We start from the raw sequence: 19,411 nt of genomic DNA, 5'->3' as shown, positions 1-19,411 counted from the left end.
CAAAGGACGGACGGCTGCTTGCTGGTGGTGATGGTGGGGGTTGGATTGACGCCCGCCGGTTATCGAGAATTTTTTGTGCGGCACCTGCTCTATCGATAGCCCCAGCGGGCCCGCCGCCCAGGCTGCTGCCAATGGCCGCGCCGCGATAACCCGCAAAAAGTCGCTGGGCGGTGGAAATTTTGTTGCATCTGCCGCCCAGCAATTAATTGATGGATGGACCGACCGTCTGCCTGTCTTCCCATCGCACGCCGACACCGAAGCGGCCGCATCACACACACACACACCGAGCCCAACACCATGGAGGCCGACACGATTGACGAGCCCGTGACCCAGGTGCGCGACAACGGCGCCCTGGCGGTCAAGAAGACGCGCATGGAGTTTGTCTCGCCTGAGGAAAAGGCGCGGCGGCGGCGCTTGCAGGAGGCGCACAAGGCCTACGGGCGAGGCAAGAAGATCGACACCAAGCACATCAAGGACAAGAAGCTGCGGAGGAACCTCAAGCACCTCGAGAACAAGTACCAGCACGCCGCACTCAAGGCAAAGGACGCCGAGATCCTGCTCGAGAACACCAGCGGCTTCCTCGAGCCCGAGGCCGAGCTCGAGCGCACCTACAAGGTCCGGCAAGACGACATCATCTCGGGCGTCGCCGTCGAGACGGCCCAGAAGCGCTTCGACCTCAAGCTGGACCAGCTGGGGCCCTACATGTGTGAGTACTCGAGGAATGGGCGGGAGCTGCTGCTGGCCGGCCGCAAGGGTCACGTCGCCACCATGGACTGGCGAGAAGGCAAGCTGGGCTGTGAGGTGCAGCTGGGCGAGACCATTCGGGACATCAAGTGGCTGCACAATAACCAGTACTTTGCCGTCGCGCAGAAAAAGTACGTCTACATATACGACCGCGACGGCGTCGAGCTGCACTGCCTGCGCAAACACAACGAGGTCACGCACATGGAGTTTCTCCCTTATCACTTTCTGCTGGCCACCATTGTAAGTCGCTTTCCGATGTACGTCGCTGCCCAGCACGCAGAGACACTAACAGGCCCAGGGCACCGTTGGTGTGCTGAAATACCAAGACACCTCGACCGGCCAACTCGTCGCCGAGATGCCCAGCAAGCTCGGCCAGCCCGTCTCCATGACACAAAACCCGTACAACGCCGTCCTCCACGTCGGACACCAGAACGGAGCCGTGACGCTCTGGTCGCCCAACTCACAAGAGCCCCTGGTCAAGCTCCTGGCGCACCGCGGGCCGGTGAGGTCCCTGTCCATTGACAGAGAGGGGCGGTACATGGTTTCGGCGGGCCAGGACCTCAAGATGGCCGTCTGGGACATTCGCATGTTTAGGGAGGTCAGCAACTACTACACGCGCCAGCCCGCCTCGTCGTTGGCCATCTCCGACACGGGCTTGACCGCCGTCGGATGGGGCACGCAGACGACAATCTGGAAGGGCCTTTTCAACAAGAACGCGCCGGCCCAGGAGCAGGTGCAGAGCCCGTACATGGCGTGGGGCGGCGAGGGCAAGCGCATCGAGCGCGTCCGGTGGTGCCCATTTGAGGACCTCCTCGGCGTGAGCCACGACCAGGGATTCTCGTCGCTCATCGTGCCGGGAGCGGGCGAGGCCAACTTTGACGCGCTCGAGGTCAACCCGTTCGAGACGGCCAAGCAGCGGCAGGAGTCGGAGGTCAAGGGCCTGCTCAACAAGCTCCAGCCCGACATGATTGCGCTGGATCCCAACTTCATCGGCAACCTGGACCTGCGGTCCAACGCGCAGAAAAAGGCGGAAAAGGACCTCGACACGCCCGCCGCCGACATTGCCGAGGAGATACGCAACCGCGCGCGGGGCAAGAACGGGGCGCTCAAGAAGTACCTGCGCAAGCAGCGCAAGAAGAACATCATCGACGAGAAGAGGCTGCGGGTGGACGAGCTGTGGAAGGAGCAGCAGCAAAAGAACGACAAGAAGCGCAAGGAGGTCGAGGCGGATCTGGGGCCGGCGCTGTCGCGGTTTGCCAGGAGGGAACATTAGGTAGGAGGCGGACGTACCGTACCAACAGCAAGACGAGGACAATAATACCCAAACACGAGGCTGTGATGAATCCTCATTGCGTCCAGTCCAGTCGCAAACTGTCTATTTGCTGTCCTGCCTTTCCATTTGCCGCCGGTGCTCTGTTCTAAGCCGGCAACGGCCGCACAATGTGTGTGTGTGTACATTTCTATCGTCGCCAGCGTTCGCACACGATGTGACCGACGCCCATGATGCCCGCGTGTCCATCACGCACTGCCCTAATAAAACGCCTATGGTACAACCCCGCGGCCAACAAAAGGGCAGAAACGGGGGGTTTATTGGCCGTCGCCCAGGGGGGCGCCGCCCTTTTCTCTCTCTCTTCCTCTCTGTCTCTCCGTCTCTCTCCTTCCCTTTGCCTTGTCCTTGCCTCGTCCTACTATAGCAGCTTCAGGTGGCCAGTGACCTGGTCGACGAGGCTCCTGGGGGCCGGGCCGACGCCGAGGACGGTCATGCTACCGGCCTCAATCTGCGTGCGGCCGGCGTCCTGTATGACCTCGGCGGGGAGGCCGAGGGCGCGGGCGCGGCGCCGCAGCTCGAGCATGTCGTCCTGGCTCTTGACCTGGACGGCGATCTTGGCCTGGCCGAGGGCCTCCCAGCGGGCGAGCACCTTGCGCTGCGGGGAGTCGGGGGCGGCGCGCGAGAGGGCCTTGAAGCAGGCGAGGGTGGCGTGGGAGCACTGCGCGGCGATTTTGCCTGGCGAGAAGTGGCAGTGTGAGTACTCGGGTTATGCACAACTATTCGATGGGGAGAGGTGGAATCGAGCGAATTAAGGTAAGGGAAGGGGAGAGAGAGGGGGAGAGGAGAAGCGGGCGCATCAAACTCACCCTTTGTCATGCCCAGGTCCGTCCGCACGACGAGCACCAGCTTGCACTCCTCGCCATTATCCACGAGGCCGCCACCGCCGCCGCCGGTGGACGGCGCGCGAGCAACGGCAGCACCAGCAGCGTCGGCGCGGAGCCCCTGCCTGCGGTCGGCCTGGACGCCGTTGGCCCAGTTGGGCGCGTGGTCGAGCAGGGAGTCGTCCTCGTCGACGTCGCTCTCGTCGCTCTCGACGGGGTCGCGGTGGAAGCGGCGGCGCTCCTCGGCGAGCCCCGGGGAGATGAGGTACCCGCGCGTGGTGAAGACGCCGAACAGCCAGCCGGTGACGAAGCTGGCGAGCGCCGTGGTGAGGATGACGCCCGTCTGGGCGCCCTGGTCGAAGGAGGAGGGCATTTGGCGGCGCGAGACGGGAAAGGCGGGGGGGGGGGGGGGGGGGGGGGGGGGGGGGGGGGGGGGGGGGGGGGGGGGGGGGGGGGGGGGGTTGGGACGGCGGGCTGGGCGGACTGCTCGACGGGGGAGGAGAGTTGGGGTTTGCCTGCGATGGAAAGGAAGGGTTCTGCCGCAGAGCTTCTTCGCCCGGCGTGACGTGGAATCGGATTTGATGGCGGTGCTGTGCTTTGCTTTGCTTGGCTGTTTGCTGTTTTGCTGCGAGAAACCCCCCCCCCTCCAGTCCCCACTGTTAACCGCTGTAGGCCAAGCCAACGGGTGGACAAGATGGAATTCCACGAACGAACGACACGGACTTTCTTCATCAAGGCCGCTCCAAAGCCAAGCCTTTCAGCTTTCCTCACTCGCCCTCACCCGGTCCCCTCGCTGCAACCACTCATCTTACATGATAAATAACACCCTACTTTTTATTTTTATTTATATTTTTTTACTACAACCGCCTGTCCGCCGCCCCATCGATCGCATGGGAGTCACGAAAACCACCACCACCATCACCCCTCTCTAGGCTCTAACTACCCCTCCTACCTTATCATGACAACCGACGACAAAAAGGCCCTCATACTGGGCATATCCGGCTGCTCCTCCAGCGGCAAGACGACCCTCGCCCGCCTCCTGCGGGACATCTTCCCCGACACCTTTATCCTGCACCAGGACGACTTTTACAGGCCCGAGACGGAGTGAGTTTGAGCTGTCTCCCCCCCTTCCCTCTGCCTCGAATAGCAAGCAAGCAAGTGAGCAAGCAAACGCGCCCCCGGGAGGGAGAGAGAGATGAGAAGAAAGAAATGATAATAGCGTCCCTCCGTCTTTTCTTCTTCACTGTTTCTCCGTCATCTTCCCGGTCGCTCAAGTCAGGGGCAGCAAATAATTGGCCTCTCTGCTCATCACATCTTGCTCCATAGACTGCCGTATAAGAATGGTCTGCTCGATTGGGACTGTGCAGCGGCCATCGACGTCCCCGCCATGGTCGACGCCCTCGCTTACATCCGCCAGCACGCCGAGTTCCCTGTATGTCCCTTTTCTTCTTCTTCTTCTTTTCTCCTTTCCTTTCCTCCCGAAGAACACCCCCCGTCTCTCTCCTCATATCAATCATGAGAAGAAACCAAAGCAGAAAAGAAAGACTGACACGTTGTCATCCCCCTCCCCCCTGACCCCAGCCCACGTTAGACTCCAAGGAAGACCAAAACTCGGTCGGCAAGTGCCCCGTCCCCGAAGCGACTGTCGCCGCCCTCAAGGCCAAAGTCTCCTCAGCACTGCTGCAGCTGCCGCCGCCTTCTCCCTCGTCTTCTACTTTGCCATCATCATCCTCGCACCCCCCACCACCACCAGCACCACCGTCACCGCAGCAGCAGCAGCAGCGGCCGCACCCGCGCCTCTGCCTGCTCGACGGCTTCCTCCTCTACGGGCCCTCCATGGCCGCCCTGCGCTCCAGCTTCGACGTCAAGCTCTTCCTGCGCGCCTCGTACGCCCGCGCCAAGGCCCGCCGCGAGGCCCGCGACGGCTACGTCACCCTCGAGGGCTTCTGGGCCGACCCTCCCGGCTACGTCGACGCCGTCGTCTGGCCCAACTACGTCGAGGAGCACGCCTGGATGTTCGAGGGCGGCGACGTCGAGGGCCGCTTTAGGGTTGACGTCCTGCGCGACGAGGACATCAGGGTCATCGAGGGCGCACCTGTGGATGCCGACATGGAGCGGCTGTTGGAATGGATGGTGGACGTGATATTAGAAGAGCTGCGCAAGCTGCACTAGACATGTAGATGGGCTGAAACGAGGATCCGTCCGTCCCTGTTGACGACTTATTCAACTAAATCTCATCTGCAGTGCCGTACCCGTGGCTCGTGGGTGATCCAAGACGTCCCCTGGTTTCTATAACATTCATCAATCGTATGCTTTCAAAAGCCACACATCGTAACTCGTGACAATACCTGCACAAGCCCCAATCATGCAGACGACGCTTCGCTTGAAGGCGACTTCTTCTCCGACATCAGTCTCTTCACGGCCTCTTCTGCCGCCTTGGTCTTTGCCTCCTCTTTACTCACCCCGTCATTCACCTCGGCCACGACTCGATTTCCAACATGCACCTTACACAGATACGTCTTCTCCCCACCTGAGTTTTCGGCCATGTCAACCTCGTATGTGACCGTCTGCGTCATGGCCCACTGCCCAAGTTCCTCCTTCGGATGCTGGACGTGCACCTTGTCCTTGACTATACGATCCAGGTATGCCAGCATCCCGAAGCGGGCCAGCACTTGCTCGCAGCTTTCTTTCGATCCAGAGTCCACCCACACCGCCCCGATAATGGCCTCGAACAAGTCCGAATAGAACTTCTTCGCCTGCACCCGTGCAAGAAGCGCCCACGGATAGCGCGACCCGTGCTCCACTGTGGCGCAAATATCCCCCCGAAGTGACTCGAACCGCTGGACGGTCGCATCCTGCTCCAGCCCAATGGCCACCGAGTTGTGGCGCATAAACTTCCACAGCTGGAGGGCGACGTCCTTGTCCACAACTTGCAAATCGCGGGTGATGAGGTGCTCGCGCTGACGTAGTCCGTGCTCCATGACAACAAAGGAAAGAAAGTCCCCGTTGACCATAGCTGTCTTCAGCAAGTGCATCTGGTAATGCGGAAGAGGAGGCTTGATAGTGAACAGCCTCGTGACGATGAGGTTGTCCAGGACCGCGTCGCCCAGAAACTCCAGTCGCTCGTACGAACGCTGGCCAGAGTCAACGACATACGAGCCGTGCGTGACGGCCTCGACGAGCAGCGACTTCTTCTGAAACGAGTATCCTAGAAGCGTCTCCAGGGGTTCCAAGACAGTTGGGAGCGGCACATCAGGCTGTAGCCTGAAAAGTTGCTCTCGACTGCGCTCGACATCTCTCCAGCTGCAGTCGCCGAGGAATGTCGACATGCACGTGATGGCTTTCGGTATCCCCCCGTCTATGTAAGAGGCACCAATGAGCGCCTCAACCACATCCGCCAGCGTCTTTGTCGACAGCCGGCGGCCCTTTGCGGGCTTCCCGCCTTGATGTAGGGAATTGTCGAGGTACAGTGGCCGCCACTTTTGGCCCGTGAACGGACGAGTGAGGATAAACTTGGCGAGCCCTTTGTCGAGTGCCGCTCGGCAGAGTCGTGAGTTGGCAATGAGCCTGTCTCGGAAGAATGAAAGGTAGCCCTCGGGCCAGGTAGGATCTGATTGATGTCAGTAAGGCTGCTGCCTCTTCCGGGCGCTCGGTGGCACTCACGATCCGAAGCCGCTTGGATTGAGCTGCAGTACTTGAGGATCGAATCGCCCAGAAACTCTAGCCGTTCATAGTTGACAGGCTCAGAGGCACTGCGTGCACTGATTGCCTCCCTGACGAGCCTCAGATCTGAGATGCTCACCCTTTGGAGTATTGTTTCCGCAAGTACCTTGGCTGTGAGCATGACTTCCAACTCATGTATGATGGACGGTATCATCATGCCAAACTGTGCATGCTTTGCCGGAATTTTGTCAGCAGTTGCGCACGATTGCGGCAGGACCCAGGGGTACTGCTTAGTAGTCGCCGTGATGTTGACGTCCGAGTGCAGGCGATGCAGAAAGTCTGATCGCTTCGTCCACCGGTTGAGCACCAAGTACTGCTCATCTTTTGGGGCAAGCTCGTAGTCAAAGAAAGGATGCTGGACCTGTTCTACGGGGGGTCTTGATGGAAGGATGCCCTGGTATATGAACGGCGTACCCGAAGAATCTCTGATTAGATACTGCCCCGTCCTAAGCCTTTCGTCTCGCACGTCGAATCGAGCAGCACCGATTTGGCGCCTCGATATCGAACTTCTGAATGAAATTCTGACAACGTGTGGCCTGTCGTCGACGGCCCATCGATGAGCAAATATCAGCGCAAGCAGAGCCGACGTGTGGTCCGGCATTCTGGCCGCTTCTTCTTCTGAGAGCGGTCTCTTTGAGCTGAACTGAATCCGGCAAACTTTGTCGTGCGTGAGAAATAGGTCCATTGGGTGCAGTTGTTCCAGATCCGCAGGAATGAGCATGTCGTATTCCGACCTGCCGTACCGTTCGTCGTCAAATGTGACCCCATACAACCACTTTTGGCCGCGTTGGTGCCACTCCCTGGCAACGTCCTGCCATGGACTAAATGGAGGTTCAACATCCACTTCTGCCGCTCTCGTCTCCACGCCGGGTATGTTGTCGAACTTGAACGGCAGTAGATTGTTGTTAACCAGGCCGGCGCGATAAAGAGCGACGTACGCACGAAAGGCGACTTCCTTTGTGGCGTTCTTCTCAGACAACCAGGTGGACTGACCGTCGATTCGTCGGAGCGCCTCAGGAATGGTTGGAGGGAGCAAAACCGTGGCGCTTAGTCTCGCCGGTGAAGTCTCCTCATGACGCCGGAGGATGTAGTCTGGTCGGCTGTCGACAAACTCGCCCTGGGACAGTATTCTGCAAAAGTGCTCGAGATGCTGCTTCGCGTTATCAAAGTCCAGCCGCGCCCCAGTAGCTTCCACCTCAAAATAGGTGGCACCCGTCTCTTCAGAGTTTTCCAAAATCTCCAGCTGGCGAACTTCCCGCTCCTCGTCTTGGTAGACCTGCTTCAACTCCTCCTCTAGTACCTCCCACTGTCTGATGACGCTCGATGATCGTTCTGAGAGAAGGATGAGTCGAGAATTCCTCATTCGAGCACGCCCACGGCGCTGTATAAAGGACTTGGGCGTTTCGGGGTTATCGAAGCAAATGACCAGGTTGCAGGCCGGGACGTCAATGCCCTCCTCTAAAACAGCCGTCGCTATCAGGAGATTAATCCTGCCCGAGCGAAACTTTTGTAGTGCCAATTGATCAGCCTGGTCTAGAAATTCGAACAGGTTTTTCTTGCGACCTTGGAAGTTGGATGCGCCGACCACAAAGCCAACATTGTACTTTTTCACGATCCTGGGACTGGACACAAGGAGTTCCCACAGCATCATGACAATAACACGATCCTTGGCGAAGATGATGCCCGTGACAGGGTCCTCCATCGAGAGCAATTCCTGCAGCATCACAGTCACCTTGTTCGAGACGTCGTCCCCATGCTGAGGCATGGGAGAGGGCTGCCGCGGCGCCACTCGGCTGAGAAAGTCGCCAACGTATCGCTTTTCTTCGCTGAACCACTGGTCGAAGAACTCGTCTCCTTTACCCAGCCGATCAAGGTAGGTGCCCGCAGCCTTCCATAAGTAGAGGTCCGCAGCCCATGGCCCCAGTTGTTCCGCGACCTTGATGCAGCGACTCCAGAGTCCATTGACCTGGTTCTGTGAGTACGTGTCATACTTTTCGATGGCTCGCTCAAGGGCTCGGCGATTCCTGTCGTTCGGATCTGCTCGCAGGCTTAAGATGTAAGGGTCTCGCGTGATGTCGAGCCCATGTCGCTCACGGTCGAGTGATTCCATCGACTCGGTTGTCGGTGAGAAGAGCTGCACATCATACGGGACGTGGAGTATACTAGGTTTGTTGACGCACTTGAGAAGCTCTTCGCGATGCAGAGTCGGCGATATGCACTTGGCGTTCAGCGTCGCTTCGAGGGTCTCGATATTCTTGACTTTTGACCTAATGCTTGGGGTCGCTGTCAAGCCAAGAATGGCGGGCATAGCTTGTTGAACGTCTCGTCGATGATAGAAATCAGTCATTATCTTGCTGCCAGGATGCTTGTCTACGCAGTGATGGGCTGTGTGTGTGTGTGTCAGAGCCAGAGCTTCAGCACCAGACAATGACGTACCTTCGTCAAACACTATGAGCGACAACTGGTCGAGTTTCACAAACGCATGGCACAGCGCGTCGAGAAGGACTTGGTAAGTCGTCACAATGATGCGGACGCCCTGTAAGAAGGCAACCCAGGTGCCGGGGTTCCATGAGTTGATGTTATCGTTGCCGGTCAGCAATTTCAAATTAACCGATGGTACCTGCAGCCGAATGACCTCGAACTGCTGAGCACATAGCGACACTGTCGGAGCGAGGAACCAGATTATCTACAAGTTCGGTCAGGGGCACGGGCCGTTAGCAAAGATTCGAGGATCGTTAACTACCTTTTCGGAACTAGATCGTTCCAGCTCGGCCTTGATTCGAAGCACAGCTCTGAACAGAGGTTACTCTCCGCTGTCACTCTGAGGCAGGAAAGGGAGCAGCGTACACTTGAGTCTTGCCACTACCTGTGTCCATCTGTTGCGATTTGTTAGGGCATCAGTTGCACTACGCCGCAGGCTAGTACATCAGTTCAGCCTACCGCAACAATGACATTTTGCCTCAGGCTCTGATCGAGCATCTCCAGTTGGTAGGCTCTGGAACTCATGATACCCTGAGTGGCGGTTTCAGTGACCTCATTGTCACGACCAGGAACCGTCGATGCCTGATCTGAGGATGAGGCATCCTGGGCGGCGGCGGCTGCAGAAACAATCTCCCTAATATCGGGGGCGGGAGGCGTGGCCACATGCCGAGTCGAATACGGGCCATCGGACGAGTCGGACTCGTCCCCACCAGAATCGACGGAAGACGTAGCCGGCGGCATCTCATGGATGCCGAACGCCACCACCTTACAGGGAGTGACACAGATAGCAACAATGGAGCATGGGGTGTATGTGTGTGTCGGCGAACAGTGCGTGACTCAGTGGCAGCCTAGGCCTCCAAGATGTTGCGACGGGGCAGCACTTCGTTGTGACAATGACCACACAAGCTGCACATTTGGCGGAAATCTGAACAATGTGACTTTGTCTGCCAGTCACAAACTTCGCCTGCCTGGAGGTGCCATCAACAGGGGCACGCCGGCCGGCTCCACTTGCAATTGCTTGTCAGTAGTGTCCCGTCAACACCATGATTTGCGCGCGTCTTTCCTGAGAGAGAAAGCTCCGATACACAAGTCGCGTTCAGTGGCAACAGGGCGGGACCAAGTCCTTGTGTCGGGCCTATGCCTTCCTCAGGGCGTATTACACGGGGCTCAAAGATGTGCCAGGGCAGGTCCGCAACACTTCGCCTGGCGCAGACCTTTCTTGGCTGGACTTGGGCGAGAACCGCTCTCTGAAGGACCTCCGGCTCCAGGACAACGGACGCGACAGGGCAACGGGTACGGTTGTCAGGCTGCCGACGCACCACGTCCCAGCTTGGTAAGCCCGCGTTTGCCTGGCAAGGATGGGCGGCTTGCCGCTGCTTGGAAACAAGACACGGCTCGCGAAGAGCTGTTCACTAGGGGCCCAGATGGTGTGCTCGCCCACAGACAGTCGGCCTTTTTGCCGGCGACTCGAGCCCTTTGTCGTGAAGGGGCGTCAGACAAAGCTTGGAACCCTCGAGCCAAGTGGAGCCAGGCTGGGGCTCTCGGAGGCTGTCAGGGCGATGCTGACGATCTGGCAGCTTTTGTCCTGGTGTCCGGCGGCGAACCTTGATAGGGCTGCATGTCAGCAAGTGACGCGCTGGACGACGATGGCTCATACCGATAATTGAGGCACGCCGCTCTGGGCGCAATTGGTAATGCCGTTGTGTCAAGTTGAACGGTCTAGTGCCGGCCGTGAGTCTGTGGCTGTCTGGCGCCGATGCCCGAGACATGGGGGTTTGTCCGGGTTGGGTGCGTGGCTGCCTGGCTACCGCGTGGGAAGTGAACCACCTCATCAACTTCCATGGGCAGGCAGGGCAGGTCCCGCCTGTCCAGCGCCCTCATAAGGCACCACCCGCCCCCAAGGTCGCTGGCGGCTCTGGGCTGCACGGATTGGGTACATGGACCCTCACTGGCCTGCGCAGACGGGATGGAAGGTAGGTAAGGTAAGGTAGTACTTCGTATCGTGTTGGTACAGAACCCCTCTGTATGTACTACCTTAGTACTAACCTATGAGCCAGTGAGTGGTGGCGGGAGCAAACATCTGGAGAGCCTTCCAGCCCGTTGCCGCGAAAGGCAGGTCAGTATCGACAACGAGATCGCCAACACGGCATCGGCAATTCCATGTACCTAAATTTGACCACGGCCGCCCCCGCGGTGTTTCCGCCGTCGTGGGGCATTTACAAGCCTTTCTTTAACTGCAGTGCGTCTTGAATTAGTTGGAAACCTACTGACCACCGACGAGCAACCTGGGATGGAAGCTGTGCAGCGCTTCATTCCCTCATCAGGCACCGCACCACTACCTACCTAGTAAGGATCCAGGACCCCGGACCCCCTGTAGCATCGGAGGCAGAGCCACTGCGCCGCAATCCACTGGTCGGTGGTGGACTGGCAGTGGACAGGTGCTACCGCCTCACTGGGGTCGGGTTACCCTGACGGGCTGGCTGCACTGTCCACCTACCCGAGGTTTGCTGCTGCAACTCTGTCGACGAACGATCCCATTCCATTGGAAGGAAGCCTTTGCCATTGCCTGGCGACCCTCACTGCACGACCGACAGCTGTCATCCTGTGTCAATTCGGTGCGCCGTACCCGAGACCGCCAGCCGCGCGCGGCGAACGGATGACTCCAATCGGCCAGTCACTTTTCTACGAATATGTTAGTGGCTGACGGCACCGGTGGTGGCCTTGCAAAAGTACTGCGTGGGGTCGAGGAGGATGCGGAGGAGGCTGCGGAGGAGGAGGAGGTGACTCGACCCGGCATGGCGCTATTCGCAGCCGGCTTCAATCCGTGGAATCAGCTCTCTCTCGGCCGCGACGCGGACTCCGGCCATGAGTCCGATGACCTGTCCTCCTTTGCAAAAGTCCTCGACGGCCGCCGCATCCGCCGTCCGGTCGCCCGCCTGACTTACACGCTAGGTGAGTGCCATCGGAACCCCCCCCCCCCCCTTTCTTCTAGAGCCGCCCTTTTGATGAAACGGCGACCCTGTCCGCAGCGCATGCCATTTCGCGATATACGAGCGTTCAGAGGCAGGGCGGAGCTCCGACGTAGCTAACTCTGCCTTTCTGGCGGCCCTGTAGTGCACCGAGATGGCGCGTGGATCAGGGCCGGTGTCGGCTTCCGTGACGATGGGCTTGACGACGCCCTTGATGACGCCCACGCGTGTGCCGAGGCAGCCAACGGGGAACTGCTCATCGTTTATGACGAAGACACCCCTGCGGCGTCTGATGCCATCATCGGCGGCCATGATCAGAAATCAAAAGTCCTCGCCAAGTACGCCTCGAGACGCGACCTAAACGCCCAGAAAAGACAAGCGACATGGCGCTGCAAAAGTCCTGTCGAGGCTGTCGCAGCGTTTGACGCCGGATTCATAATCCTCTACAGCGATGGCGCCGTAGCGACGCTTGGCGATGCCCGTTTCCAGGACTGCCTCGGGCGAGAAGTCACCGACGAGTCGTGAGAGCTCCCCCTCTTGCCCCTCCCTCAGCTTTCGGATGCCAGGGGCGCAACACGAATGGCTCACCAGCACGCAATGTAGACCCTCCACGGAGCCGGGCATAGTACCCGACATTGCCAGCCTCGGGGAGCCAATCAAGAAGGTCTCGGCTGGAGGATACACTCTCGCAGCACTGACAGAGAGCGGCGGTATATACGCCTGGGGGATGCCAACGAGCGGGACGCATCGTCGCCAGCAGGCCCTCCCCGGGCTCACCGGGATCCCAAACTACATCGAGGTCGACGGCGGCAAGGATGTCCTCGACGTGGCTTTGGGTGATTCGCACGCCATGGTCCTCACCGTTGACGGATCCGTGTACGTCGTCGGGAGCAATTCCAACGGCCAGCTTGGCTTGGGTTCGACGGTAAAGCGCGTTGAGTCGTGGACGAGACTCAGCATATCCGAGGAGCACCAGGTATCTGGCGTTGCTGCTGGGCCAAGGTCCTCGTTCATCCTAACAGGTCGGCCACCTCCGTAATCGTGGGCCAGCAGAAGCAAGGTCAAAACAGTCGCTCTATTGAGCCTCATGATCCTCTATTGTACAGACCGCTCCAATTGCTCCTCAAAGGCCCATTATAGACTCGTCAGGTAATCCTCAATCTCCTGGGAGGTCAGCTTCCGGAAGCGCGGTCCGCTCAGCCCCTCGACACCCTCCATGCCCAAGAGATGCTCTGCGGGGGGGCCGACGATGCCTGCTTCGCGGTTAGTGCTGGATCACGAGCATTGGAAGAAGGGAAGGGGCTTACCGATCTCAATCGAGTCGCCATTCATCTCACCTTCAATGTTGTCCTTGAGGGTGAGAAGCGCAATGTGAATGGCATCCTCAAGCTCCAGCTCCTCCGAGTATCTCTTCTCGAGGAAGGTCTTGGCCTTGGTGGCGCTCTTGCCGATAGCAGTGGCTTTCCAGGGAAAGTAGCTGCCGGTAGGGTCGACCTGGTAGAGCATGGGGCCGCCCTTGTGGATGCCGCCGGTCTTCTTGCTCGGCTTTTTCTCCCCTTCGGTGGTGGTGTCCTCCTCTTCGGGCTCAATTCCCTCGTCCCAGCCAGCGATGAGCATGCTCACGCCGTACGGCCGCACACCAGCGGACTGAGTGGCCTCCTGCATGACCCGGGCAACGTCCTGAACCAATATCCGCGTCGGGGGATACTCGTTGTAGATGCGCTTGTAGCCCGTGTGCGAGACTTTGCGCGCACGGTCGACCAATACTCTCGAGTCGGGGCCCATGCCCGAGTAGACAGTTCCGATGTTGGGGGTGATGTTGCTGATCTTGGAGACGGAGCTCTGGTCGGCCAGAGGCGAGGACGACTTCTTTTCCGTGGCGAGGACGATTCCGTTGGTGGCTGCAGCGGGTTAGCAGCCGATGCGACATCGAGAGTATTCTCGTGCACCAACCCTTGATACCCAGAGCCGTGATGCCCTGGTTCACCGCGTTGAGTGCATACTCTGCGCGCCGTAAAGTCAGCAACCATGGGATCAAGTCACGTCGCGGCAGCCTTTTGCGTAGGCCAAGCCGAAACTCTTTGGGGGCGATTCGTACCAATCTGCACCAGCTTTCCGCTGCAATTGTCGTTAGCAAAGCTCCGACGAGGGGGGACGTTGAGATGTGGCGTTGGAAGCCTACCTGGGCGAGAACGTGGTGAGGGAAAAGGAGTATCGGTCCGCCATTTCTGCAGCTGCTATCGGCGAGCACGCGAGGGGGTCGTCTTGGCTTCGTGATGCGAGATACTGGCGGTCGATGCTGTGTGCGAGGCTGCCGTGATGAGCTCGGTTGTTCTGTTCTGCCAGCGACTGGTCACTGCTTCCAGGCACAGCGGAGCTGCGCGTCAAGCTCCAGTCGCCATGACACCGCAGTTCTTCGGCGCCATGGTTTAGCCGACTTCCGGGTCTGCAGCTAGCGAGGGGAGCCACGCGCGGCGCAGTGATTTCCGCCCAAACTCTTCTACGAAACTCCAGCACATTCGGTTTACTGCGTCTGCTGCATACCCCAGCACGATGAGGTGGCCTCTCCTTCGCGCCCGCAGGTGAAGCCCCTTAGCAACGCACCACCACTAATTCAACGTATTTCGCAGGCATCACCTGTTGTCACAGGCAGGCCCCCCTCCCTGATGCTTCTCTAGCCGTGCCTTGCCCTGTGGCACTCGCCTTGCTGCACTTGTTCCAATCTGATTTGCAAACCGCTCCTCGGCACGCGATACCAAGCTCGCACAGCACGCGCTCTGTGTTCGAACCCAATTCCCCGTCCGAAATGGACACGAGGCCTACCTGGAACTGGGGTGCCGCCGCGACTGGACGCGAGTCCGCGCCATACACCGCCAGCAATCTCGGGAACGAGTCCACGGGGCGGTTTCGTGCTGAAGGCCCCCGCGACGCATCTCCGGATGCCCGTCCGGGAGAGGAACCCCGCGCTGCTCCCCGAGAGAGGGCGCAGAACCGTCGCTATGGCCCGCGGACCTGTCGCATCTGCCTAGACACTGAGCAGCCCAGGTACCCAACAGACATCACGTCGACGCTCGGCATATCGTCCGCGTCGTCGCGACCGACCTACGTGTCCGACGACCCGGAGCTGGGCCGGCTGCTGTCGCCGTGCAAATGCAAGGGCTCGCAGAAGTATGTCCACGAGGGGTGCCTCAACTCGTGGCGGCTCTCGAACCCAATGGCAGCACGAAATTATTGGCAATGTCCAACGTGCAAATTCAACTACCGGCTGGCCCGCCTGCACTGGGCCTCGATGCTGAGCAGCAAGTTGGCGCAGGTTGCGCTGACGTTCGTCGTTCTCATGCTCGGCATCTTTGTCCTCGGGTTCGTCGCGGACCCGATCCTCGATCTCTGGTTCGACCCGGTCGGCACCATCAGCGATACGGTCACAAGTGTGGTCTCGGATCTCGAAGCCCGGAAGCCGCCACCCTACGAGGCCCCGACCACGTGGACAGAGCACTTCACCAAAGGCTTCTTCTCCCTCGGCTTTGTCGGCTTCATCAAGTCCGTCATCGCCATGGGACCTTGGCAGTGGTTGAACCTCCGGACGAGCGGCTTGCTGGGGTCCGGCCGTCGGCGCGGTACCGGGCGTGCTCGGATGGATAACTTCAACCTCTTGTTCGTCCTGATCGGCGCGTTCACGTTTCTCATGGCCATATGGAAGGCGGTCAGGGCGTTGAGCTCGCGGGTGCTGCAGAACATGAGCGACAAGGTGCTCGATGTCGGCGAGGACACGGGCGACGATGACGCCGAGGAAGAAGCGCCCGACGAGCGCAACAAGGATCAATAATGATCACTTTTTGATTTCTTTACGAACCCTCACTGCCTCTAGTGACTGTGGCGACTGCCCTGCACACTCTTAAGTTGCCTCGACTCTTCACTTCCCTGTCAAGTCAACTAGTCTGTGTGCAAAGATTGATGCTCCGCCCAGCCCTTGAGGATAGACCGTTTTGGTCTGTTGCTCGTTGGCGAAGGGTGGAGATATTCAACGACATGCCAAATGGCTCGGGGTGCCGTCTTGGTGCTCCGATGCCGTCAATATGCGCCTACTGGGTATTTCAAGTACACTGCGTGAGTAGGCTGCTTCACATGTCCATTGGTACATTCGTATGGTTGCGCTGTCAAACATGATGTCGTTGTTCAGAGTCATATTGCAGAATTATAGAGCTGCCCACAAAGTATGGGTCCGTGCGGGAGCGTGGCCTGGATTTTTATACCTTATTAAATAGACCATTTCCATGCCCATTGCTTGCCTCGTAGTCGAATTAATTGAAGCGTCAGACTCCCTCTGAGCAGTGTTGGTCCAATGTGCGCCAAGCCAGGTTGATGGTCAGAAGGCGGAAAGATATTCGATGTCGGTTTTATGTGGGCCCGGCGCCGAAAGTGCCACCTCTTTTTCCGCGCAGCTGGGCAGGCAACCCCTGTCACAGGGAAGATGGCGTAGGGGACCCTCACCTCACCTCATCGCGGCGTCTCCCTGCGAATTTCCATGCGGCATCACTAGGCGCCATCCATCTCCCTCCCCCTTTGGACGGCAGTCGACGCAGCTCCAGCCACTCGTTTTCCTCTTCGGACCCGCTCCAGGCGCTGCGACGACTGCACGAGTCGCCCCGACTCGTACCCTTCCGACATCTGTATCGCGGCGGACGCGACTGACCCCCTTCGCGATCGCCGTGGAGCGCCTCACGCCCTTGAGTGCGCGAAACCGTCGAGGAGCGAACCGAAACGGACGCGGGCCGCCGAACCAGGCCTCGCGTGATACCTGAGTGCCACTCACGAACGGAGCGCGCCTCATTGTGCGCGCCACGAAGCCCCTGCCTGCCGCACAGAGGCGCCGTCAATATGCATTTCGCGTACCCTCCCCGAAAGAGCTCCAACCCGCCTCCTTTCCGCCCGAGATCGGCACGGCTACCGCTACTGCGCAGAAGCCGGTTAAAGACGATCGGGCTGGGGCTCTTCGTGTTTCTCTGCATATTCTACCTGCTCTTCGGGAGGAGCAAACCCAGCCCGTATCACGAGAGGGTGCCCTCGGGGACCCCGTCAGTGGTGCTGGTGACGGTCATCGATCCGACAAATTGGAACAATGCCTACCTAAGCACGATAAAAGAGAACCGCGAACAGTACGCGGCGCGTCATGGTGAGAACTCGCGAGCCCGCCGGTCGTAAGAGGGAATTGCTGACGAGACGGCAGGTTACGAGGTCATGGTCGTCAAGGCGTATGACTACGATACCCACGGAGCGCCTCAGTCATGGGCCAAGATCCTGGCCATGCGTCATGCCCTGTCGACATACCCCGACTGCAAGTTCATCTGGTACCTGGATCAGGATGCGTACATCATGGACCCGACCAAGAGCCTCGACGACGTGGTTCTTGAGACCAAGAGGCTCGAGAGCCTCATGATCAAGGACTTTCCCGTGGTGCCTCCAGACAGCATCATCAAGACGTTCTCTCACTTGCGCGGACAAGACGCCGACTTCATCGTGAGCCAAGACAAGGAGGGCCTCGTGCACAAGAGCGTGATTGTGAGGAACGGAGAGTGGGCCAAGTTTTTCATCGAGACGTGGTTTGACCCGCTGTACCGAAGCTACAATTTTCAAAAGGCGGAAAGACATGCGCTGGTGAGTCAACATGCAGAGGCGCGCGCGGAGACAGTGACCAGACTGCTGATATGATACAGGAGCACATTGTGCAATGGCATCCTACGATCCTCTCGAAGCTGGCAATGGTGCCACAGCGAACGTTCAGCTCCTACTCGAGGCCCCTACTGGGCGACGCATATCAAGAGGGCGATTTCGTGGTCATGTTCGCGGCATGCACCGAGTCGGGCGAGAAGAGCTGCGAGACGGAGTCGGCCAAGTACTGGCCTAAGTGGAAAGCGGCTTTTGGATTGACTTGAGGTGGCGGGCGAGGAAAGCGTGACACTCTGGGAGCTGTGGGCGCGAGATGGCGGCGTTTCATCGACGGTGCATCAGGGAAATCATGTGTCCGCTGTGGGCGTTATTTGGTTTGGTAGAATATCATTCATGAGCATGAATCGGGGGGCGTACCGAGATGACGAAATGCCGCGGGCGTGATGGCGAGGCGCACGAGGAAGGGCCTCATCTGGCCACGTGCAATGTCGCTTGGTGTTGGGCAGGGAGGACAAGGTGTACAGCGTGCCTACAAGCTCTTCCATTCTCTTTGCCTCCGCACAGATTTCAAGACCGGACAAGGCGAATGCTTGCCTAGTTCATTGCGGCCCGGTGCGTGTGTCTGAGCTAAGATTGCTTTGTGGCACTCGACGACGACAAGGCTGACGAGCCAACACAGTCACACGCAACTCTTCCCACTTCCAGCTCTACGTCCGCCAGAGCGCTGGTTTTCCAGAACGCCTCCGCGGAAGACTCATCACCTCACAATACGAGGATGCTTCGTACGGCCCGACGGAGGACTGGGAATTCTGAAATCCAGGTGTGGACTGACTGCCGCGAAGCATGAGCTGATGTGCGCCCAACGTTCGGCCGGCCGATACTGCATGTGCAACTCGATCGCCAGATCCTGCTGGTACATGAATAAAATGTCCTGTCCGCCACCGGTGTGCGCGACACGGTCACAGATGGTTGAGCGTTTGTCGAACGAACAGTCGTGGCTGTCCGGTATCATCAATGTTGCAGCGAGGCGGCGCAACTGCGGCGAGGTTACCCCAACGCGCACCCACACGAGCACACGTGTTTTCGCCTCACCCGTGCGGCCCCAGCCTGCCATCCCATCCTCCTCCCTCCTTGCAGCTTTGTTAATAACGGCGCACCAAGGTTTGCCTCGACTCGATCAAACATGTCTCTAGCCGAGTCTCGGCGCGATCCACTGGAGTCGATCGAATGGGAAAGCAAGGGACGTTGTCGCTGCGTGTGGTCCCTTTGAGCTTTCCCCTCACTTACACACACGCCCAACACCTTCGGCTACCGGTGACGCGAGCACGGACAAGGCGTCGTCAATCGGGTCGTGGCTCCGCCGTTCGGCCCGGCACAGACGCAGCAGCAGGCGTCAGAGGCGTTCACGGTCGCCGCCGAGGGGGTCGCACTGCGGCGATGAGGAAAGTGCTGGCCGGTGTCAGTGGCGGCGGATCGTTACCTCGCCGCGCAAGGCGCCGTGATAGTTGCAGCAATTTCAACACCGTGGTGGGCAGGATCAGGAATTCGTGGCCGTGGGCCTGGTGACCGACCCCTTCCCCCCGTTCCCCAGCGTCTTCGGACCGCGATGCCAAACCCACTCACGGCCCCCATGATGCGACGCGACGCGATGCGAATGCGAATAGTAGCGGTATCAT

At 59.2% G+C, this 19,411-nt stretch overlaps 9 protein-coding genes across 10 annotated transcripts; 6 read left to right on the top strand and 3 right to left on the bottom strand.

Annotated features, from left to right (window-relative positions):
- The first annotated feature begins 214 nt into the window (after positions 1-214).
- utp7 (putative U3 small nucleolar RNA-associated protein 7) lies at positions 215-2,104 on the top strand. The gene is made up of 2 exons (XM_047983610.1): positions 215-984; positions 1,043-2,104. Exons 1-2 carry the CDS (start codon positions 298-300, stop codon positions 2,015-2,017), a joined length of 1,662 nt encoding a protein of 553 aa, XP_047839582.1. The 5' UTR covers positions 215-297; the 3' UTR covers positions 2,018-2,104.
- A 315-nt stretch (positions 2,105-2,419) lies between these two features.
- Positions 2,420-3,295, bottom strand: JDV02_002570 (Aminoacyl-tRNA hydrolase). The gene is made up of 2 exons (XM_047983609.1): positions 2,881-3,295; positions 2,420-2,749 (listed from the first exon to the last, which is right to left on the bottom strand). The coding sequence occupies exons 1-2, from the start codon at positions 3,266-3,268 to the stop codon at positions 2,433-2,435; spliced, it is 705 nt and encodes a 234-aa protein (XP_047839581.1). The 5' UTR covers positions 3,269-3,295; the 3' UTR covers positions 2,420-2,432.
- A 235-nt stretch (positions 3,296-3,530) lies between these two features.
- On the top strand, positions 3,531-5,138 carry NRK1_2 (ribosylnicotinamide kinase). Of its 2 annotated transcripts, XM_047983608.1 has the most exons (3): positions 3,531-3,999; positions 4,222-4,327; positions 4,477-5,138. In XM_047983608.1, the coding sequence occupies exons 1-3, from the start codon at positions 3,854-3,856 to the stop codon at positions 5,065-5,067; spliced, it is 843 nt and encodes a 280-aa protein (XP_047839580.1). In that variant the 5' UTR covers positions 3,531-3,853; the 3' UTR covers positions 5,068-5,138. The 2 variants fall into 2 exon arrangements, with proteins under 2 accessions (XP_047839580.1, XP_047839579.1); XM_047983607.1 differs by having other exon boundaries at positions 3,531-4,327.
- On the bottom strand, positions 5,101-10,883 carry DCL2 (Dicer-like protein 2). The gene is made up of 7 exons (XM_047983606.1): positions 10,757-10,883; positions 9,559-10,703; positions 9,466-9,494; positions 9,362-9,410; positions 9,055-9,304; positions 6,559-9,003; positions 5,101-6,505 (listed from the first exon to the last, which is right to left on the bottom strand). Exons 2-7 carry the CDS (start codon positions 9,838-9,840, stop codon positions 5,259-5,261), a joined length of 4,302 nt encoding a protein of 1,433 aa, XP_047839578.1. The 5' UTR covers positions 9,841-10,703; positions 10,757-10,883; the 3' UTR covers positions 5,101-5,258.
- Positions 10,884-11,022: 139 nt separating this feature from the next.
- JDV02_002567 (uncharacterized protein) lies at positions 11,023-13,394 on the top strand. The gene is made up of 4 exons (XM_047983605.1): positions 11,023-11,081; positions 11,157-12,051; positions 12,214-12,589; positions 12,672-13,394. Exons 2-4 carry the CDS (start codon positions 11,790-11,792, stop codon positions 13,105-13,107), a joined length of 1,074 nt encoding a protein of 357 aa, XP_047839577.1. The 5' UTR covers positions 11,023-11,081; positions 11,157-11,789; the 3' UTR covers positions 13,108-13,394.
- On the bottom strand, positions 13,129-14,428 carry PRE8 (Proteasome endopeptidase complex). The gene is made up of 5 exons (XM_047983604.1): positions 14,251-14,428; positions 14,167-14,186; positions 14,022-14,072; positions 13,376-13,969; positions 13,129-13,321 (listed from the first exon to the last, which is right to left on the bottom strand). Exons 1-5 carry the CDS (start codon positions 14,292-14,294, stop codon positions 13,203-13,205), a joined length of 828 nt encoding a protein of 275 aa, XP_047839576.1. The 5' UTR covers positions 14,295-14,428; the 3' UTR covers positions 13,129-13,202.
- Positions 14,429-14,571: 143 nt separating this feature from the next.
- JDV02_002565 (uncharacterized protein) lies at positions 14,572-16,371 on the top strand. Its single transcript, XM_047983603.1, has one exon. It carries the CDS (start codon positions 14,875-14,877, stop codon positions 15,892-15,894), a length of 1,020 nt encoding a protein of 339 aa, XP_047839575.1. The 5' UTR covers positions 14,572-14,874; the 3' UTR covers positions 15,895-16,371.
- A 575-nt stretch (positions 16,372-16,946) lies between these two features.
- MNN11 (putative alpha-1,6-mannosyltransferase mnn11) lies at positions 16,947-18,001 on the top strand (the record flags this gene model as incomplete). The annotated part of the gene is made up of 3 exons (XM_047983602.1): positions 16,947-17,241; positions 17,296-17,723; positions 17,783-18,001. 3 exons carry the CDS (start codon positions 16,947-16,949, stop codon positions 17,999-18,001), a joined length of 942 nt encoding a protein of 313 aa, XP_047839574.1.
- A 177-nt stretch (positions 18,002-18,178) lies between these two features.
- Positions 18,179-18,548, top strand: JDV02_002563 (uncharacterized protein; the record flags this gene model as incomplete). Its single annotated transcript, XM_047983601.1, has 2 exons — positions 18,179-18,347; positions 18,415-18,548. 2 exons carry the CDS (start codon positions 18,179-18,181, stop codon positions 18,546-18,548), a joined length of 303 nt encoding a protein of 100 aa, XP_047839573.1.
- Between the last annotated feature and the right edge of the window lie 863 nt (positions 18,549-19,411).

Source organism: Purpureocillium takamizusanense, chromosome 2 (genome assembly GCF_022605165.1).
Source record: "Purpureocillium takamizusanense chromosome 2, complete sequence".
NCBI classification, from domain to species: domain Eukaryota; kingdom Fungi; phylum Ascomycota; class Sordariomycetes; order Hypocreales; family Ophiocordycipitaceae; genus Purpureocillium; species Purpureocillium takamizusanense.
The sequence above is the reverse complement of the archived record's forward strand: the minus strand, read 5'-3'. Positions and strand labels throughout refer to the sequence as shown.

Excerpts from the sequence above, each read along its gene's own strand:
- DCL2 (XM_047983606.1), bottom strand. The coding sequence starts at position 9,840 with ATGCCGCCGGCTACGTCTTCCGTCGATTCTGGTGGGGACGAGTCCGAC. Across the intron at positions 9,495-9,558 it reads GGCAAAATGTCATTGTTGCG|ATGGACACAGGTAGTGGCAA; the intron begins GTAGGCTGAACT and ends AAATCGCAACAG. Across the intron at positions 9,305-9,361 it reads AACGATCTAGTTCCGAAAAG|ATAATCTGGTTCCTCGCTCC; the intron begins GTAGTTAACGAT and ends CCGAACTTGTAG.
- utp7 (XM_047983610.1), top strand. The coding sequence starts at position 298 with ATGGAGGCCGACACGATTGACGAGCCCGTGACCCAGGTGCGCGACAAC. Across the intron at positions 985-1,042 it reads ACTTTCTGCTGGCCACCATT|GGCACCGTTGGTGTGCTGAA; the intron begins GTAAGTCGCTTT and ends TAACAGGCCCAG.
- PRE8 (XM_047983604.1), bottom strand. The coding sequence starts at position 14,294 with ATGGCGGACCGATACTCCTTTTCCCTCACCACGTTCTCGCCCAG. Across the intron at positions 14,187-14,250 it reads CTCACCACGTTCTCGCCCAG|CGGAAAGCTGGTGCAGATTG; the intron begins GTAGGCTTCCAA and ends CGACAATTGCAG. Across the intron at positions 14,073-14,166 it reads CGGAAAGCTGGTGCAGATTG|AGTATGCACTCAACGCGGTG; the intron begins GTACGAATCGCC and ends TACGGCGCGCAG.
- JDV02_002567 (XM_047983605.1), top strand. The coding sequence starts at position 11,790 with ATGTTAGTGGCTGACGGCACCGGTGGTGGCCTTGCAAAAGTACTGCGT. Across the intron at positions 12,052-12,213 it reads CCGCCTGACTTACACGCTAG|TGCACCGAGATGGCGCGTGG; the intron begins GTGAGTGCCATC and ends GCGGCCCTGTAG. Across the intron at positions 12,590-12,671 it reads CGAGAAGTCACCGACGAGTC|ACCCTCCACGGAGCCGGGCA; the intron begins GTGAGAGCTCCC and ends CACGCAATGTAG.
- JDV02_002565 (XM_047983603.1), top strand. The coding sequence starts at position 14,875 with ATGGACACGAGGCCTACCTGGAACTGGGGTGCCGCCGCGACTGGACGC.
- NRK1_2 (XM_047983608.1), top strand. The coding sequence starts at position 3,854 with ATGACAACCGACGACAAAAAGGCCCTCATACTGGGCATATCCGGCTGC. Across the intron at positions 4,000-4,221 it reads TTTTACAGGCCCGAGACGGA|ACTGCCGTATAAGAATGGTC; the intron begins GTGAGTTTGAGC and ends CTTGCTCCATAG. Across the intron at positions 4,328-4,476 it reads GCCAGCACGCCGAGTTCCCT|CCCACGTTAGACTCCAAGGA; the intron begins GTATGTCCCTTT and ends CCCTGACCCCAG.
- JDV02_002570 (XM_047983609.1), bottom strand. The coding sequence starts at position 3,268 with ATGCCCTCCTCCTTCGACCAGGGCGCCCAGACGGGCGTCATCCTCACC. Across the intron at positions 2,750-2,880 it reads GGACCTGGGCATGACAAAGG|GCAAAATCGCCGCGCAGTGC; the intron begins GTGAGTTTGATG and ends ACTTCTCGCCAG.